At 37.2% G+C, this 16701-nt stretch overlaps 2 protein-coding genes across 17 annotated transcripts in view; both read left to right on the top strand.

Moving 5' to 3' along the window:
* The first annotated feature begins 690 nt into the window (after positions 1 to 690).
* Positions 691 to 15031, top strand: LOC309884719 (E1A-binding protein p400-like). 6 transcript variants are annotated; one of them, XM_082773925.1, is made up of 21 exons: positions 691 to 764; positions 1638 to 1766; positions 2677 to 2833; positions 4147 to 4316; positions 4833 to 4994; positions 5851 to 6146; positions 6753 to 6955; positions 7082 to 7254; positions 8245 to 8441; positions 8742 to 8853; positions 9092 to 9244; positions 10012 to 10095; positions 10490 to 10618; positions 11056 to 11100; positions 11208 to 11361; positions 11874 to 12109; positions 12275 to 12445; positions 12906 to 13042; positions 13527 to 13602; positions 14111 to 14224; positions 14744 to 15031. In XM_082773925.1, the coding sequence occupies exons 6-21, from the start codon at positions 5896 to 5898 to the stop codon at positions 14870 to 14872; spliced, it is 2364 nt and encodes a 787-aa protein (XP_082630051.1). In that variant the 5' UTR covers positions 691 to 764; positions 1638 to 1766; positions 2677 to 2833; positions 4147 to 4316; positions 4833 to 4994; positions 5851 to 5895; the 3' UTR covers positions 14873 to 15031. The 6 variants fall into 6 exon arrangements, 5 of the variants coding, with proteins under 5 accessions (XP_082630051.1, XP_082630050.1, XP_082630052.1 ...); XM_082773924.1 differs by having other exon boundaries at positions 2670 to 2833; XR_014318670.1 differs by lacking the exon at positions 13527 to 13602 and having other exon boundaries at positions 2670 to 2833; positions 14744 to 14865.
* A 1556-nt stretch (positions 15032 to 16587) lies between these two features.
* EP400 (E1A binding protein p400) overlaps positions 16588 to 16701 on the top strand; it is a 48240-nt gene continuing 48126 nt past the window's right edge. For all 11 annotated transcript variants that reach the window (XM_082774022.1, XM_082774023.1, XM_082774024.1 and 8 more), the window contains exon 1: positions 16588 to 16660. The gene's annotated coding sequence lies outside the window, so the exon portion shown is untranslated. The remainder of the gene's footprint in view (positions 16661 to 16701) is intronic.

Raw genomic sequence — 16701 nt, 5'->3', positions numbered from 1 at the left:
CTTCTAGCCCTCTTTTTGCTCTGAAATCTGTCAAAAAATATATCCCTTTAGGATGTTTGTGTTTTTATGTTGCAGGAATGGATTGACCCCAACAATTTTAATGTGTGTGTTGCCTCCTGCAAGCAAGTCTTTGAAGACTATGAGGCATTCATGAAAGTACAATGGAGGTACCTAGTTTTAGACGAGAGGCAAAATGGTAATAATCTGACAGAAAAGCACTGGGATGCAGTTTTCAGTCTCCACAGGTCTGGAGTATTCATTATAAATTTTCCTTTTGATTTTGTCTTAGATAATTCCTGAAATAGCTTCAGCACTTAACTTTTAATCTTCTTGCTGTGATTTGTTATCTTAATTGTTTATAGTAATCACCGTTTACTCTTGATGGATACACTTCTGCCTACTGCCCTAAAAGATCTGTGGACGATTGCCTGTTTCCTGATCCCAGAGATTTCCAAATTCTATTTGGATTTTACAAAGGTAGCATCTGCAGAAGGGAATGAGGATCATTACCAGACAGTGGCAATAAGACTGCAGAGAGTATGTCTCCCTTGAGAATAGCGTCTTAATTCTAGTATCTCTTTCTCTGGGGGAACACAATTAAGAAATTATTGTTTTGTGTTCTTTTAGGTAGTTCAGTCATTTATTTTGCGGAGGTCCAAAATTCATGTTGAGAAGCAGTTAGCGAGGAAATATGAGCATGTGCTGATGTGTACTCTTTCTAATCGACAGAAGTCAATGTATAAAGACATCCTGTCTCAACCCAGGTACATCTGTTGAGTTGTTCTTAGTTGCTCAATTATTGAAATGATAAGTTAGGAAGCATTCCAGTTACAGTAAGAGAGCTTAACTGTTGGCATACTATTTTTAAGTGAGTCATGGGCAAACCAAAAGACTCAAATGTGTGGCATAATCATAGTGCTGTGCAGGCTAATCATGTTCTACACTAAGTGGCAATTGCATTCAGTAATTTCTTCCTTCTGTGTTTTTTTTTTTTTTTTTTTTTAATATATATATATAATCCTTTTACAAGGTGAAAAGGAGAATAAATGAACAGTATTTGCAGATTATGGGACAAAACACAGTATTCTGTATTTATAACTTAGGCAACTGAGCATGTGCCACAGCTTTTGTTTAAATTTAGCACTTGTTTAGGAACTGAATATCCTAGTTTATATTTTACTTTGCTTTCCTAATGTGCCTTGTTTACATTTTACAGTGAATTTGATGATTTAAAGTGGTATTTACTTGGGCATTAAAAAACATGGCCTTAATATTGACAACATGTATTCGTATATTATTTCATGCCACTTTCATTTGAAGTAATGGGTATTTAAGAAATTCAGGTTTATAATAATGTGAGTTTTCAAATCAGAATGTATTATATAAATTATTAAAAGTTTGTGTGGATGTGAGGGAAGCTGGAGGAACGGAAGACTGCATTTTTAAAGTCATACTACAGTAAGTTCAATAAATTGGTTTTGTCAGGTTTATTTAGAAAAACAATTTAAATGTGCAGAAAGACCTAAGCTCCTAGAAAGCACTTTTAAAAACATAATTATATTTTCATTTTAAATAACAGAACTCAAGAATGTCTCAGAAGTGGGCACTTTGTCAGTGTTCTCCATATTCTGATGCAGCTCCTACGGGTGTGTAATCATCCTGATCTGATAAATCCCCGGCTTCCCAGCTCTTCCTTTGCGCTAGAGACACTGGAGTTTAGAACTGCTTCTCTAGTGCTGAGTGCATTAAAATGGGATCTTTGGAAGGTACGTAGGGAAGTAACTCGCTTGTGTTTGATTTAATTTGACTGGGAGAGCAGGTGGTTTAAGAGTACAACATATTACAAGTCAGGTTCCAATAAATTTCAAAATCTGTGAATTGCTAATTCTTTTAATTCTTAGAAGCAACCACAATGATTATAAATAGTACCTGCTGACTTCATGGCAGTACTGAATTTAGTAGGTAAACTGGGTACTTGCTGTCCTTATCACAGAAGGTCGGACTATTTTGCAATGTTTTCCATTTTCTGATTTTGCTTAAAGTTTCCAGTTAATCTAAAATATTGGATCTTGGAATCGAGGAAAAAGTGCCATTCTTGTCCTGTCCTCAGGAGCAGCAAGGGCATAATTAAGTTCTAAAGATGAGAAGCTGTCTCATTCCACAGTTTGGTTGTAAGCATAGTCAGTTGAAGTTACATTGCAAGAGATTTTTTTTTTTTTCCTGGGAAATTCAAATAGTTATTTAATTGAGCCTGTTGGAAAACTATCTTGAGGTGGGAGGAGGGTGTCAGAGGCTTGTGGAGGAAGTAGGGTTAATGTATCAAGGTAGGAATGGATGAGACTGAAATCTCAGTTCTACGAAGACAAATGTTTTGATTACAAGCATTGGATTAACTGCAGAGCTTGTAATCTGAGTGTGCTGTCCTGTTGTTGACTCTTGGTAACATGAGCATAATACGCTATTTTCATGGTAGAGGTTGCTGAAACCTTTTAAAGTAACTGCAGCTGCTCTCTGCAAAATCACGTGATACTTGACTCTTCTCAGTTTTCATTTACTTCTGGCTTCAACTGTGAGCTTTTTAATCATCGGATAATGTGGAATATTATTACTACTTTTTATAGCTGCACTTGAATAGTAGTAGAATATTTCTTTATTTTGTTTTTGTTAAGCACACAGACCTGTCTCTCTTTGATGTGACTGGGATGGAAGACAAAATGACTCGCTATGAAGCACAAATGCTGCCAAAACTGAAAGTAACTAGGAAGCTTATTGAAGAGATCTACTGTTCTCCTTCATCACCCAGACTCGAGCCAGTGAAACTCAAACCGAATAGGTATGCAGTGTTCTAGTGATTTTTAAGTACTGGGTGAAAATGAATAATATTTGTGAGTGCTGAGAGGGTACATTCAGATGTGGTTGTTTGTCTTGCTATTTTGTTTCCAAACTGATTGCTGATAGGACTCTATACGAGTCTTCTGGGGAAAGCAAACTGCCTTTTACCACTTGATAGTTTCTCTCAGTTATGAAGGCTTGCTTGTGATCCTTCTTGCCAAACTCAGAAGCACAACAGACTTCAAGTCGGTTGAACATTTTAATTGTTTCTGCTGTAGAGAGTTTCCTAAGCATAATAATTAAATCTTCTCCTCCTAATTCATTTTAACACTAAGATGCACTTGCAATGCACTTAAATATTTTTTTTTTCTTTTTTCTTTTTCTTTCTATGGGTGGAAAAGAGGCTTGCTGATGAATTTTGACCTTTCGTTTATTCTATTGAACCTACTTTCGGAAAATCAATTGGGAGAGTCATTTTTCAGTCTTGGACTTCAGTAACCATACTCTGCTTTTATCAGATTAATGTATTGTAGAGTGTTTACCTAAACATTGCTCTGACTTACTCTACAGCAGAATTATATTAGCTCCAAGACAGCTTGTGTAACACATGGCTGCAGCAGGTGACAAGGAGAAGATCCTGCACTAGTTCTGTTAGGCCAGAATGAAGCTTTGTCAGTTAATGAAATCTAAGAGTTGGGAGAGATTTTTAAAAAAGTCAAACAGAAACAGATCTCATTCTTTTGCTGTTTAGACACCTCTAGTTTCCCTGAAGTTGTGTATATGAAACAATTACTGGGAAGTCAGCTGTTAAAATTTCAGTGTGTTTTTAAAACCATGAAAACTCTATGAATAATCTGTAGACATTCAAGATGCATGGAAGTAGAGATCTTCTGCTTTTTGTCCTTACATTGCACCCAGCCACAATTAAGATTTTCCTTTGTTAAGAAGTTTGACTTTTATTAGCACCTTTTGGGGAGGTTTTTTGCTGTTTCCAAACTCCAAAGATGATAAAGGTATTTGGGAGATCTGTGACGCTTGTATTCCTTCACATAATCTTTCAGAGATGGCTGGAGCCTCAGAGCATTCAGCACACCTTACATTTAATAGTATATTGTGTTTCCTTTGCATGCTCTAAGTCCACAAGAGTCCACAAAGTCTCTCCAGCTGTACACTCTGCAGCTCTTCTAGATGACATTACTGATTAAAACCAACTATTTGTTTTTTAACTTAATTTGTGTATTAGGATGAAGAGACTAACAACTTCCTCAGGTATGATTTTTATATGTGTAGTAAGATGGATTTGTTAATTTTTAGGTTATTTACACCAGTGCAGTATGGACAAAAACCCGAAGGCAGGACTCGAGTCTTCACAAGGTCTCAATTGCAGCAGACAGTGGACACAGCAATGGTTATGGCAGACCACCATGAGGAAATAAAAAGACAACAACCTCTTGCCATGTTTTCAGAATTTCAACATACAAAAGGTGTGCAGTACATATTATAAAGCGTTGCTTTCTGACTTTCTCATGTAATTAAATATTTTTATATTGTTGAAAGTTGGAGGAGAAATAAGGTTGTACTGTTCTAAGAGCTTTTTACATTGCTAAAAATGAACAGTGAAGGAGAAAAATCTCTTATCCTGTGGTTGTTTTCTCCAATAACTTTGCATAAAATATACCTGTGCAGACTCCTGAAGCCCTCACAAGGTTTGTACGTTATCAATTCATACAAATATACATTTGAAATACCAGTCAAACAGTTAGCATCTAGGAAATTATCCTCACTGAGAGAAGAACATTTCACATGTAGTTTAAGAACAGAGATACCTAGTCTGTTTGCATTTAAGTGCAACCCAGGAGTCATGTCTGGAGAAAAATTCCTCTTTGCTGGAAATACGGCACATAATAAGTGTAAGGTAAACGTGCAAAAACGTGCTTCTAGTTCAAAGTGAGGAAATTATTTTTAAACTTTGCACCTTTTTTGTCTTTTTGTCTTAACAGCCAGCAAGGTAGTACTTGGCCCAATGGCTTCCACTACTGGAGCACAAGAGAGAATTGATCAGCCAGAGAAACCTGTAACATTACAGTTTAGAGGGAAAACTTTTACTTTGTCTTACAGTCAATTCTGTCTGCTTGTTGGTAGACAGTCTTTGAAGCAACAAGGTGTGACATTGTGCAGTACACTTTTATTTTTTAAACAGTAAATCTTTTCCTTGACTTTAAGTTTGTTTCTTTCTAGAAGAGTATGGAGCTTCATTGAAGCTCATTGATCAGCTTGAGCTGTTTTTTTTTTTTTTTTTTTTAATCATTTTTGAATTATTCAGAAATGGAAACCATGGAAGCTAAAATATCCTAATATTGTAATGTCATGTCTGTGAAATTAAATGAATTTTTTTCTTCACTAAAATATTTTTCTTGTCTTGCTGCTTTCCTGGAAAAATGAATTTATTAATTCATTTAATTATAACAGTGGATGACTCAAGCACCAAATCTAAATTGGTATCTACACGCTGGTGTCCAACTCAGGTATTATGGTAACTCTTTATATGATAGAGTACTTACCTGATTACAATGTAACATATACAAGATTCATGTGTGGTTATCTCTTCACTGAAATAGATGAAGCTTTATTTATTTATTTATTTATTTATTTATTTATTTATTTATTTTAAGTATGCAGCATCCATTAGTCTCTTCTACCTGTCATAGCAGACTCTTCGATGGTGTTTTGAAATGCCATTATATTTTTTCTGGTAGGCATGGAGTGGGAAAGCAGTTTTATTTTCTATTAAATACCAAACTTAATGTTTGTGATGCAAGGACAGATATTATTCAAATAATTTTTTTTTTCTTCATGTTTGCTTCTCCTTTCATTTCAATTCAAAGAACACTCACATTAACTAAATTATCTTATTTTCATCTTTCTTCTGTACAGATTTCTTCCATCTGGTCAAAATATGTTCACAAAAAAAAAAAAAATATATATATATATATATTTATTTATTTTTTATTTTTAAAGGGTACCACAGAAGAAAAAAGACAACTAAAGGAACACCTGGACAAAATGTATCTGGGGAATGAGCGTCGTTGTTCCCGAACGCCCTTGTATGGCAGAGACTTGTTAGAAATTTGTTCATGGATCAATGAAAGAAAAAATTCTCAGCAGTATCCTGCCAGGATTAACAAATGGGGCTGGTCTGGCTTTGCAAATTGCTTTCCGTATTCAAGTACTTCGGAGATTCTAAAGGATCCCCTGCAAGAACTCATTCTGACATTAAAGCACCAAAAGATTGCCCTGAAGGATATTGTTATTAGGTAATTGAGACAAATACATTTGCAGTCTTTGCACAAATTTTAATGGGTGTATGCTACCATCCAACACCATCCAAAATAGCATTTAACAGTTTGTTTATTTGTTTAACATAAATATCCAAAAAAGAGAAGTGTGTTGCCTTGTTTTATTCTTACTGCAGGCTAAATTCATTTATGGTGAATCAACTTTGCATCCCTAATCTATAATTTCAGATCATCCTAAAATTTTAAAGCTCTTACTAGTTCCATGGCAATTGTTTGCAGTTATATAGCAATTCTCTATTTTCAAGCATGACATATCTTGTTTTTTGTTGTTTTGTTTTGTTTGTTTGTTTTTGTTATGAATTATTGCCAAAAATATGGGAGTAATAAGTTAGAGGGAGGCTTGTCTTGGTAACTGTAGGGATAGTGGTAATTTCTGTATGTCTTCTGATCTTGAGTGTTTTTATGTTTACCTGGTCTTAATATAAAACTTCCATCTACTGATTTACTTTCAACTACCTTTAGCCAAGTCCTTTATGCTTCCACGGAGACATCTGCATTCTTATTGTTTTTAAGAAGTTAAAATGTTAAAAAATTAATGTATTATAGTTTGCTTTTCTTTTTTAGAGGCCTCTGTGTGTTGCCAGCTGTAGTTGTTGCTCCTCCATCTTTGCATGTAGCAAATCCTCCTTATTCATATATCCATGAAATGAAGGCCTTCAAGTTTAATGTGAAGGAACAACTACTGCCCTTCTTCCATCCAGTGCAGCAGATAGCAAGGCCTCATTTTATACAGTTTCCAGACCCCCTGCTGGTGCAACTTGATTCAGGTATTTAAAAAAAACAAAACAACATATACACACACACAAAACCACCTTTTTACAACTGTGCAAATACAGTTTCTGCAATTGCTAAATGCTGCCTGCAGAACCTTCAAGTTCTTATTTCATAAACAGGCAAGATGGAAGCTCTAGCCATTTTGCTTCAGAAGTTGAAAGGAAAAGGGCATCGTGTATTGATTTTGACACAGATGATTCCAATGCTTGATATACTGGAGCTTTTCTTAGACTTCCATTTTCTCACATACATAAGAGTTGATAAGACTGATGCTCACAGTTGGCATTATCTGGTAAGAAAACCTCTTACTCAAGTTAATAGTGAATAGATGCTCATAGTGGGAGGGAAAATGCTTAAATGTCATTTAACATATTCAAAGAATTTATTTGCTTAAGTTCATTAGTTATTTGTGCAAAATATATGTGTATCTGTAGCACAAAATATGTAATTATGTACAAAATATGTCACTCATATTACTATTTGATGAAGCATCCAGGGTGCTTCTGAGAGATGTGCCATAAGTTGTCCTATATATATATATATGAGTAATTTGTGCTTGAAATACAGATGTTTTATTTCACAATAGTGTTTAGAATAATTGCTTTTACTTTTTGTGTCTGTAGGTATCTACATTACCAACACTTCAAGCCTAACTCCTGTTTTTATGTTGGTACTTCCTCAGCCTTACTCCAGGGGCTTTTGTTTCTGTAGAGTGCCCTGGCATTGCCTGAGGATAAACTCAAAGTGTGCTCGTTTCCCTCCCCAGTAAGATTTTCAGTATCCTTTGGGGCCTACCGTTTGAGCAAACATTAGTGATATAAAAAAGTTATTAATTTGATTTCAGATTGCCTTATTATGTTTTCTGTCAGATGCACTATAAAACATAAAGGAGTACTTTGATTTAAAGCAACACAAGTCAGCACAGAGGAAGGGATTCAATTTAGTCAATACACAAGAAAAATGAAGCATGCACAGAATGTAATAACCCAGTCAGGTGTGCTTAGTCATGGCACAAAAATATGACTACTGTCATAGATCTGTAGATTTTATCAGGTTGAATGCACCATAAATTGATATTTTTAATACTACATAAATTAATTTTGAACTGTGTAAATTTGTAACGTGGACTCTAAGATATTTTAAGCTTGCCAACATTTTAAGTTATGTTTAGGAATTAATCAGAAAGCAGTTTTTCTGATCTCATTTTTTGAAAAAGTTTGTTCGGAGATTTATGCTTTATTAATGTCAATTTGTAATTAGGTTGTTTGTCTCCGCATTTTAGGAATCCATAAAAAGCTTCAACCAAGACAAGAGATTCTTCTGTGCTATTGTTTCTTCCCGCACTCCTTCTACAGGTGTCAGCCACATAGATGTGGACACTGTTGTGTTCTATGATATTGATTTAGATCAACAGACGGATACAAAGGCTGAAGAGTGGTGTGATAGAATTGCAAGAGGCAGAGATATTCACATATACAGGTGACTTTATATGTCACTTTTAAACTGAGAAATAGGTGCTTTAAAATGAAAAATAGACCGATGATGTTTCTAGGGGAAACCAGGATTTTTGTCTGAGGTTAACGTTGTAGTCTAAATAATCTGGTCTCTCTTTAAACTAAAAATGAATATAAAGTTTTATACAGAAATACCTGGTGATCTCTCAACTGGCGTTGTTGCTCACTGTGGTAGCTGAGGAACCCTAGAAATACAACAGTTGAGTTTCAGGAAGTTTCACTGTGTTCTAGGGAACAGTATTTAATAAATTTCTTTGTTTTACAGGCTTGTAAGTGGTAATTCTGTAGAAGAGAGGCTGTTGAAAAAAGGTATTAAACATCTGATTCAAGAAGTGGCTACTCAGGGAGATGATTGTTCAGTAGGATTTTTAACTCAGGTACTTAAATATTGAGAATACGAAGGGTTCTTTGACAATAGGTTAAAAAAAAAAAAAAGTGCTTTACTATATCAGAGTCAGAATGTTAAACTATTTTAAAACTATTTTTGTTGTTTTAATCAAATGAAATCACATTTCCTGCAGCAAAAGGTTTCAAATGTGTCAGTAATCTGACTTGTTTTAAAACTGAGTTTTAAGATGATTAAAAAATCTTGTGGCATGATACATGTTTCATTAGGTTCTTTGTACTGAGTGTGGAAAAGAGAATTCCAAAAAGTTTACAGAAGAGACACAATCTGAGATAAGAGATTACATAGATACAGAGTTGTATAATTCAAGAAATACCATGGCTCCTTTGCAGTTAGAAGAGCTGGCTAGCTTTGCGGATCAGGTATGATGATTTCTCTGGATTACAAAAATCTTTAGAGATATTCAGTATTTACTATCCTGTGCAACAAGCCGTTTCCATTTGGCTTTCATAAAGTACTGATTTCCACTTCACTTACATGAAACTATTCTTTGCAAACATAAATATTGAAACAATCCTGGGAGGTTCTCAGAGCTTGTTAGCAGATCTGTTCACATACAGAAACACTGAAGTCTCTGAATGTTCTCTTGAAGATTGTGACTTTAATTTCACTAAATTGTATTTTGTGATATAAGCTTGTCTTACAGTCCTATGCTTTGCTGGATATTTGTGCTTTTTCTTAGAGGCCTTGGGTCGGTTTCTTTTAATCCACAAAATGACTATTCTTAGCATTTGCTAAGTTCTGTTGGATTCCAATTTGTTTCCTTTTTTTTTGGCTACTAGTGCAGAACCCAAGTAACAGCTTGCTTATTAACAAGCTGTAAAGAGTCTGCAGACTAACTTGGATGGGTTTCTTTCTTTTTTTTTCAGTTAGCAAAATGGTGGGCAATATTTGGAGCCTACTCTCAGTGATCCTGGTGGAATGTCAAGGGACCAGAATGCCAAAGTTTGGTCCTTGGGTCTCTTTTCTACCTTAATCAGAGTGCCAGTGTTTGCAACTGAAATAAAACTTTTTTTTTTTTTTTTTTTCTTGTAGTTGTTTGTTTGCTTTTAAATCACTGGTTATTTATATGTGTTTCTAATTCTAAAGCTAAATAACTAGCAGCTTGACAAAATGTTTTTCTGAATAGCTTACACCAATTGAAAAATATGCATTGAATTTCTTGGAATCGTCTCATACTATGAACGATCACAAAAGCAAGAAAGTCAGCAAGGTAAGGGTCTATATTTAATTTCTGGAGTAATTAATAAAAACAAAAAATAAATTTATAAAACTAGAAACCCCCAACATTTGCCAGATTTTCTTTCCTTTTTTGTTTGTTTGTTTTTGTTTAGGAGCACTGAAATTTTGCTTTAAGTGATTGTGCTCTAAAAACACATTGATTCCTAACTAACAGGTAGACATATTTCACTTTCTCTTTAATGGCATAAGCCCTTGCCCATGAGTGAAAATGCAGTTTAACTAACTTTGCCATCACTACTAGCCTATAGAAAGTGAATTTATGATGTAGTTACCAGGCTCAAATCTGTGGCAATTCATAGCTGTTAGCATTTTTATTGTGAAAAGCTGTAATATTTTAAAGTGTATATTTTTTTTTTTCCCAAAAGGAGTTAAAAACTGCAAACATAAAATGGGAATACCAGCGTGCCGAGGAGCTGAAAAAGGCAAAAGAAAAAACTCAGCAGGCAGTGAAAGAAGAACTTTTAACCTATACCAGGCAGGATGCTTATAACATGGTAACACCAAGGGATCTGCAAGTCCCAGCTTTTCAGAAAATTTGCATATTGCAACTATGAACTTTGTGTATTTAAGGATGTCTGTAAAATTCCTATTGTAGTCATCTTGTACCCCTGCACAAATATTGTTCTTTTGAATGTGAAGCTGTCACTCTGTGGACAGCAGTAATACTGTAGAGTGTAGTTGGTTGCAATTCCAAGACAACCTACCAATCCACAGTCGTCCTGTGAAAACAGCTGTTACATATCAAGATGATATTAACTGAAGGAGGAGACTGAGCAAAATATGTTGCCTTTTGAAAATTAAGATTTCTTAATTATTTTTTCTAATGCATTTTTTTTTTATTATAGTTACTGCAAACATGCTTATGTTTATAAATGCTAGGTTCTGTGGTGAATGATGCATTGGGGTATCAAACATTCTTTTTCTCATACAGGAATTTGTCTGTGAAAGACCAGATGGACAAGTAGAAATGATGCCTGTAAGTCAACAACTCCTGTTTCATCTGAAGGAAACCTTACATAAAAACACTTTAATGGCAAACTGTGATATTTCTTTTTTACTATTATTATTAATTTTGTTTTTAAGATTTGGACTCCCCCTGTTGTACCCGAGAATCACAATGATGTTTACACTGATTCTGTTATGTGTCTGATGTACAGTAGTACCCCAATGCCAGAGTCTAAGCTTCCACCCCCGTTTGTCAGGAAGGCACGTAAGCGGCAGAGAACAGATCTGCCTTGTAAGTTGGATTTGGAATTGCATTGGAAAGTGCAGTAACATTTTTGTGCGAAATGATATGAAACCTCGTTTTGCAAGAATACCTTCACATTTGTATTTTAAAATTTAGGCATGCATGTATGTTATTTCTGTTAAGCTTGACATTGCTTAGACAAAACAGTAGAATATAGTGAGAGCAGAGGGACTGTGGTTTGAAAACTTGCTATTGTCCTTATAAATTAGAAATACAGGTGAATGAAATGAGCATGAGCAAAGCAATGGTGCTCTGTGTCCTTTCAATGTTATTTTTTTTTTTTAAGCTTATTTCCTTACTGAAGTGAGAAGCTATTTAAAAATGATTGATCAAGTTACATACAATACTAGTAGGCCATAGATTGAAGGTACTTGCATTCAGAAAATTATTGTGAAAGTCTTATGATTAGTCAGATCATTTGTAGCAGTCAGATTTCTGTCACGATCTTTTTGCATGAAGTTCCCTTCTTACTGGAAACTGTACTTTGTCCTGTCAATTAGCTTCAGGTGAAAGAAAGAAGCATTGCGGTAGGAGGATTCCTCCACCTTCACTTTTTGATCAAGTGACTCCAGGAACATTGAAAACACAACAAAAGAGCAAAGCTCAGAAGGCCCACTTCTTGGTAAAACAGCAAATGTATTTTGCAAGACCTTTGTCAGCTCACATCAAGTCAGCTGCTGGCACTCGGCAAGATAGTCCTGCATGGCTAATTAGTGAAAATGTGGCACTGTTAAAAGTAAGAATGTCTTCAGAATAGAACTTCACTGATTTAGAAAATAATGTTATCTTGAAGCTTATTACAGCTTCTGTGGATCTTGATTAACATGTGTTTATACATATTTGTATGTTCAAGAAAAACATTTAATTGAAGCATGACACTAGCTTTCTCTCTCTCCCCTAGGCGGTGAAACAGTTGCTGGCACTTCCTTTAAACCTTGCTATCCTGTCGCCAGCACAGACAGTGAACTGGGACTTTGTCAGCAATGTTGTTAACTCTTGTAATTATGTTTATCGCTCCCCAGAACAATGCCAAAATCATTACATAAAAACATTTGTAGGTGCACAAGGAAAGGTGAGTTTCAACTGAAGTTTGCGTTACATTATGATGCAAACCTGTAACCTACCTGTTGCTGGCTTTTTGTTGTTTTTTGTTTGTTTGTTTATTCCTCATTGCTGTTAGTGGACTATGCCAGTGTTTAATAGGCAGAATCATAACTATATTTAATTTTTTATACAAATAAATACTAATAAATATCTTCTCTGTCAGTATGGCTGCTATAGGATGTATTTTTTATAGTTTCCTTACACTTAAAAATATTAGTTTTCCCATTGCTGTATGAATGCTATGACCTTGAATGTATCACTTTCCACTCCAGTATATTACAAAGAAGAAGACAGTGAAGCTATTTATTTTACCTTTTAAGAGATAGGATATGAATTGTCTTCAGTCATGAATATTGTAAACTGTTTTTTTGAGGGAGAGCATTTGTGACTATTTTGGTACCTACATCTTCAATTTCTACTTGTTCCAGAACATAAATGGTTATCCTCTTCGTGCTAGACAAGCCTATTCTAAAGACAAGAATTCTGAGCGTACTCAAATCTATATGAATCATTTTGAGATGATGACAATGACTGCTAGAAAAAGAAGTTTCTCAAATAGGTTTCTGTAAGTTTACTTCTACCATCAATTATATTTTTCCCAGATTTAACATTTAATCACATTGGTGGCTTGATTGGTGATTTTTTTTTTTTGTTTCATCTTAAGCATAAATGTATTTCATGGTGGCATTTCTCTTGTCAGAGATGCTGTGATGACAATCAGCCTTGAGTTAAAGCAGTGCATTTAGTGTCAAAGATCAAATCTGCATTTTGCTGATGTAAAGAAAAGCTTCTAGTACTGCTTTGTGTGATATACCAGGAGAGTCAGCCCATGCTTTCCTTAACTGTGTTCTTAGGTCCAACAATATAGCTATCACGTTTCTAGGTAGAGAACTGGCTGGAGTTCCCTGCTAATCCCCAATTCCCCAGTTTTGTCAAATCTTAGTCAGAGTTCTGTTCCAGACTTTTAAAATTCCTTGTCTTAAAATGTCACAAATATTAAAACAGTTGCACAAAATTCAGTTAGTGTAAGTTATTTTATTTACTTTCAGTGTAGACAACTATGACAAGCTATTTATGTCTGAAGTTGTTTCCAGCTCTGCAGAGCCTATGACGACAATGCAAAAGGTCTGTTCGGTTTTTACAGGTTTTATTCCATTCTGTTTATTCTTTTCAATATATTTTAAAAAATCTTTTAAGTTTCAAATGTTTCTAATAACTTTTTTTTTTTAATATAAAAACAATTGCAAAGGCTGGAAAGTAGGAAAAATTATAAGGGTTTTTGAAAGCCTGAAAATTGTTCAATATGGGATTTGACTGCCTAATCCCCTCTGTCAGTGCCACAAAGCTATCAGTTGTCTGTTCCAGATCTGTTCTCTTACACTTTGGTACTTTAGCAATGTCAGAAACAGGCAACTGTGTTGCATATCTTTTTTTTTTTTTTTTTTTTGTCAGGTCAGAATTTTCTGTCACAGTTATTGATATAGATAATTAGGAATTCATTTCAGCATAAATCTTCACATGACTTCATGGTAACAGCCATGTTCTACTCAAGCCATGCTCTACACAAAGTTAAAACAATTAAAGAGGATTATTGAGTTAGCTTCCTCTCCTTCCCCTGCTTCTGTTGTCATAGGCATTGCTTGAAGGTCTATTAGCTCCACAGCTGCAGGAGTGGCAGCCTCCTCAGAAGCAAGATGAGGGACAAACAGTGGAGCAAACTCAGAGTCAACCACACTGGGGAGCACAGGTGAGAGACAAAACCATGAGTGGCATGTGGTATGTGAATTCAGTTCACTCCTGAAGTTGCATGCAGAGACACATGTTCTTCTCAGCTAAATGATTCTGTAATTCACGGGCACTTATGGCATCTGTTTTGAGTTCAGTGAGGCTTCCTGTGGGACTCTCAACAAATCTGGAGAACTGGGATGCTGAGTAACGAGAGCATTTGGTATTGTCTGAGCTGAGGTCATTGGAGATGGACTTAAGTGTAAATTAAAATTAGAGTCTTGTTCAAGAATAAAAGAACACTTTGAAGAACAAGTATAGACAAGTTCCTTCTTAAAGATACAAGGTTTTGGGTTTCATCCCACAGTGGATTTTATGCTTATGAAGAAGGGAATTCCATACACAGAGTGGAACAAATGTCTGATGGTACTAATTCTATTGACTAATTTTTTTGACTGAAGTCTTTGCATCCTCTTCTGTGGTCACTTTGGAACATTTGTAAACATAAAAAATACAATAGTTTGTTTTATGATACTTACAGGCCTCAGGAAGTATGCTCACTCCAGCCACAGCTACGTTGCAGCAGATGTCCACAGAACCCGCTGTTGCAGCACAGCCGAACCCGTGGCTCCCTGTCAGTTTTTTCAAGCAGAAGCACTCGACAGCATGAGTTGTGACTCTGTCTGATGACAACTGTAAACATGCAGATACTTTTGATGATTCAGTTTATGTTGGGTAATCTTCTACTTTTTAGTTTTTACTTTACTGTCTGCTATTGAAAATAAAGTCCTCAAGTCCTTAGCATTTTAAATCGGCAATAAATGAAAATGATGGGAGAATAGTCTATCATTAAGTCCTTTACTCTTCAGAAAACAGTATATCCCCAGATGCTGTATTTCTTAAGTGTAGTTTGTTTTAAATATGCACAAATATGATGGTATTTAAAATTACATTTTCTGCAACTTTTCAGATTTTCGATTTTCTTCATCGATGATCTGGACAAGGGCATTGAGTGCACCCTCAGTAAGTTTGAGGATGACACCAAGCTATGCGCGTGTGTCGATCTGCTTGAGGGCAGGAAGGCTCTGCAGGAGGATCTGGATAGGCTGCACCGATGGGCTGAGGCCAACTGCATGAAGTTCAACAAGGCCAAGTGCCGGGTCCTGCACCTGGGGCGCAATAACCCCAAGCAGAACTACAGGCTGGGAGAGGAATGGTTGGAGAGCTGCCAGGCAGAGAAGGACCCGGGAGTGATGGTGGATAGTCAGCTGAATATGAGCCAGCAGTGTGCTCAGGTGGCCAAGAAGGCCAACGGCATCCTGGCTTGTATCAGGAACAGTGTGACCAGCAGGGCTAGGGAGGTGATCGTCCCCCTGTACTCAGCTCTGGTGAGGCCGCACCTCGAGTACTGTGTTCAGTTTTGGGCCCCTCGCTACAAGAAGGACATCGAGGTGCTTGAGCGGGTGCAGAGAAGGGCGACGAAGCTGGTGAGGGGCCTGGAGAACAAGTCCTACGAGGAGCGGCTGAGGGAGCTGGGCTTGTTCAGCCTGGAGAAGAGGAGGCTCAGGGGCGACCTTATTGCTCTCTATAGGTACCTCAAGGGAGGCTGTAGAGAGGTGGGGGTTGGCCTGTTCTCCCACGTGCCTGGTGACAGGATGAGGGGGAATGGGCTAAAGTTGCGCCAGGGGAGTTTTAGGTTGGATCTTAGGAAGAACTTCTTTACCGAAAGGGTTGTGAGGCATTGGAACAGGCTGCCCAGGGAAGTGGTGGAGTCACCATCCCTGGAAGTCTTCAAAAGACGTTTAGATGTAGAGCTTAGGGAAATGGTTTAGTGGGGACTGTTAGTGTTAGGTCAGAGGTTGGACTCGATGATCTTGAGGTCTCTTCCAACCTAGAAATTCTGTGATTCTGTAACTTCTTTTCAATTTTATCTTAAACATGTACATGTTCTATACCTCTAGGTAGTAACAACTATTCTTCTAAAAATTAGATTTAGTTGCAAAAAGTTCTGGGAATGAAGTCCTGATCATCAGATTACAGTGATTTCTTTGGCTCAGAGGTATTTTCTTTCTCCCTTGTGTTTCTCTTCACATCCTCGTAGGGCTTTATGCCCATAATAGAGGTGAGCAGAGTCTAGTCAGTTTTGTGAGCAGGCTCTAGTCAGCCAGGTGGGAGACAATCTTTTATGGGTGATTTTGCCACGAACCCCACACCACCGGCAGCCAGCAGCACCCCCCGGGCCAGCCCCGGGCCCTCGCCTCACGCCCCCCAGGCCCCGGCCCGGCCCCGCCACAACCCCAACCCGGAGCCAGGCGCAGGGGCGCATGCGCGGGCGGGCGGCGCAGTCTCCGTGCGCTGCGGGGCGGCGGCGCATGCGCGGAGCGGCGCGGTTTGGCTCCTGCCGGCGCTGGTAGCGGCCGCCGCTCCGGCCCCCCCCCCGCTTCCTGCCAGGGGCTCGGTAAGTGCGGCCGGGCTGGGGGCGGCCGGGCCGGGCCCCGC

The sequence above is a fragment of the Aythya marila genome (assembly GCF_965140915.1).
Source record: "Aythya marila genome assembly, chromosome: 17".
NCBI classification, from domain to species: Eukaryota; Metazoa; Chordata; class Aves; order Anseriformes; family Anatidae; genus Aythya; species Aythya marila.
The sequence above is the reverse complement of the archived record's forward strand: the minus strand, read 5'-3'. Positions and strand labels throughout refer to the sequence as shown.

Coding starts and splice junctions, on each gene's coding strand:
- LOC309884719 (XM_082773925.1), top strand. CDS start 5,896: ATGTATCTGGGGAATGAGCGTCGTTGTTCCCGAACGCCCTTGTATGGC. Junction 7,255..8,244: donor CTCACAGTTGGCATTATCTG/GTAAGAAAACCT, acceptor TCCGCATTTTAG/GAATCCATAAAAAGCTTCAA. Junction 8,854..9,091: donor CAGTAGGATTTTTAACTCAG/GTACTTAAATAT, acceptor ATGTTTCATTAG/GTTCTTTGTACTGAGTGTGG.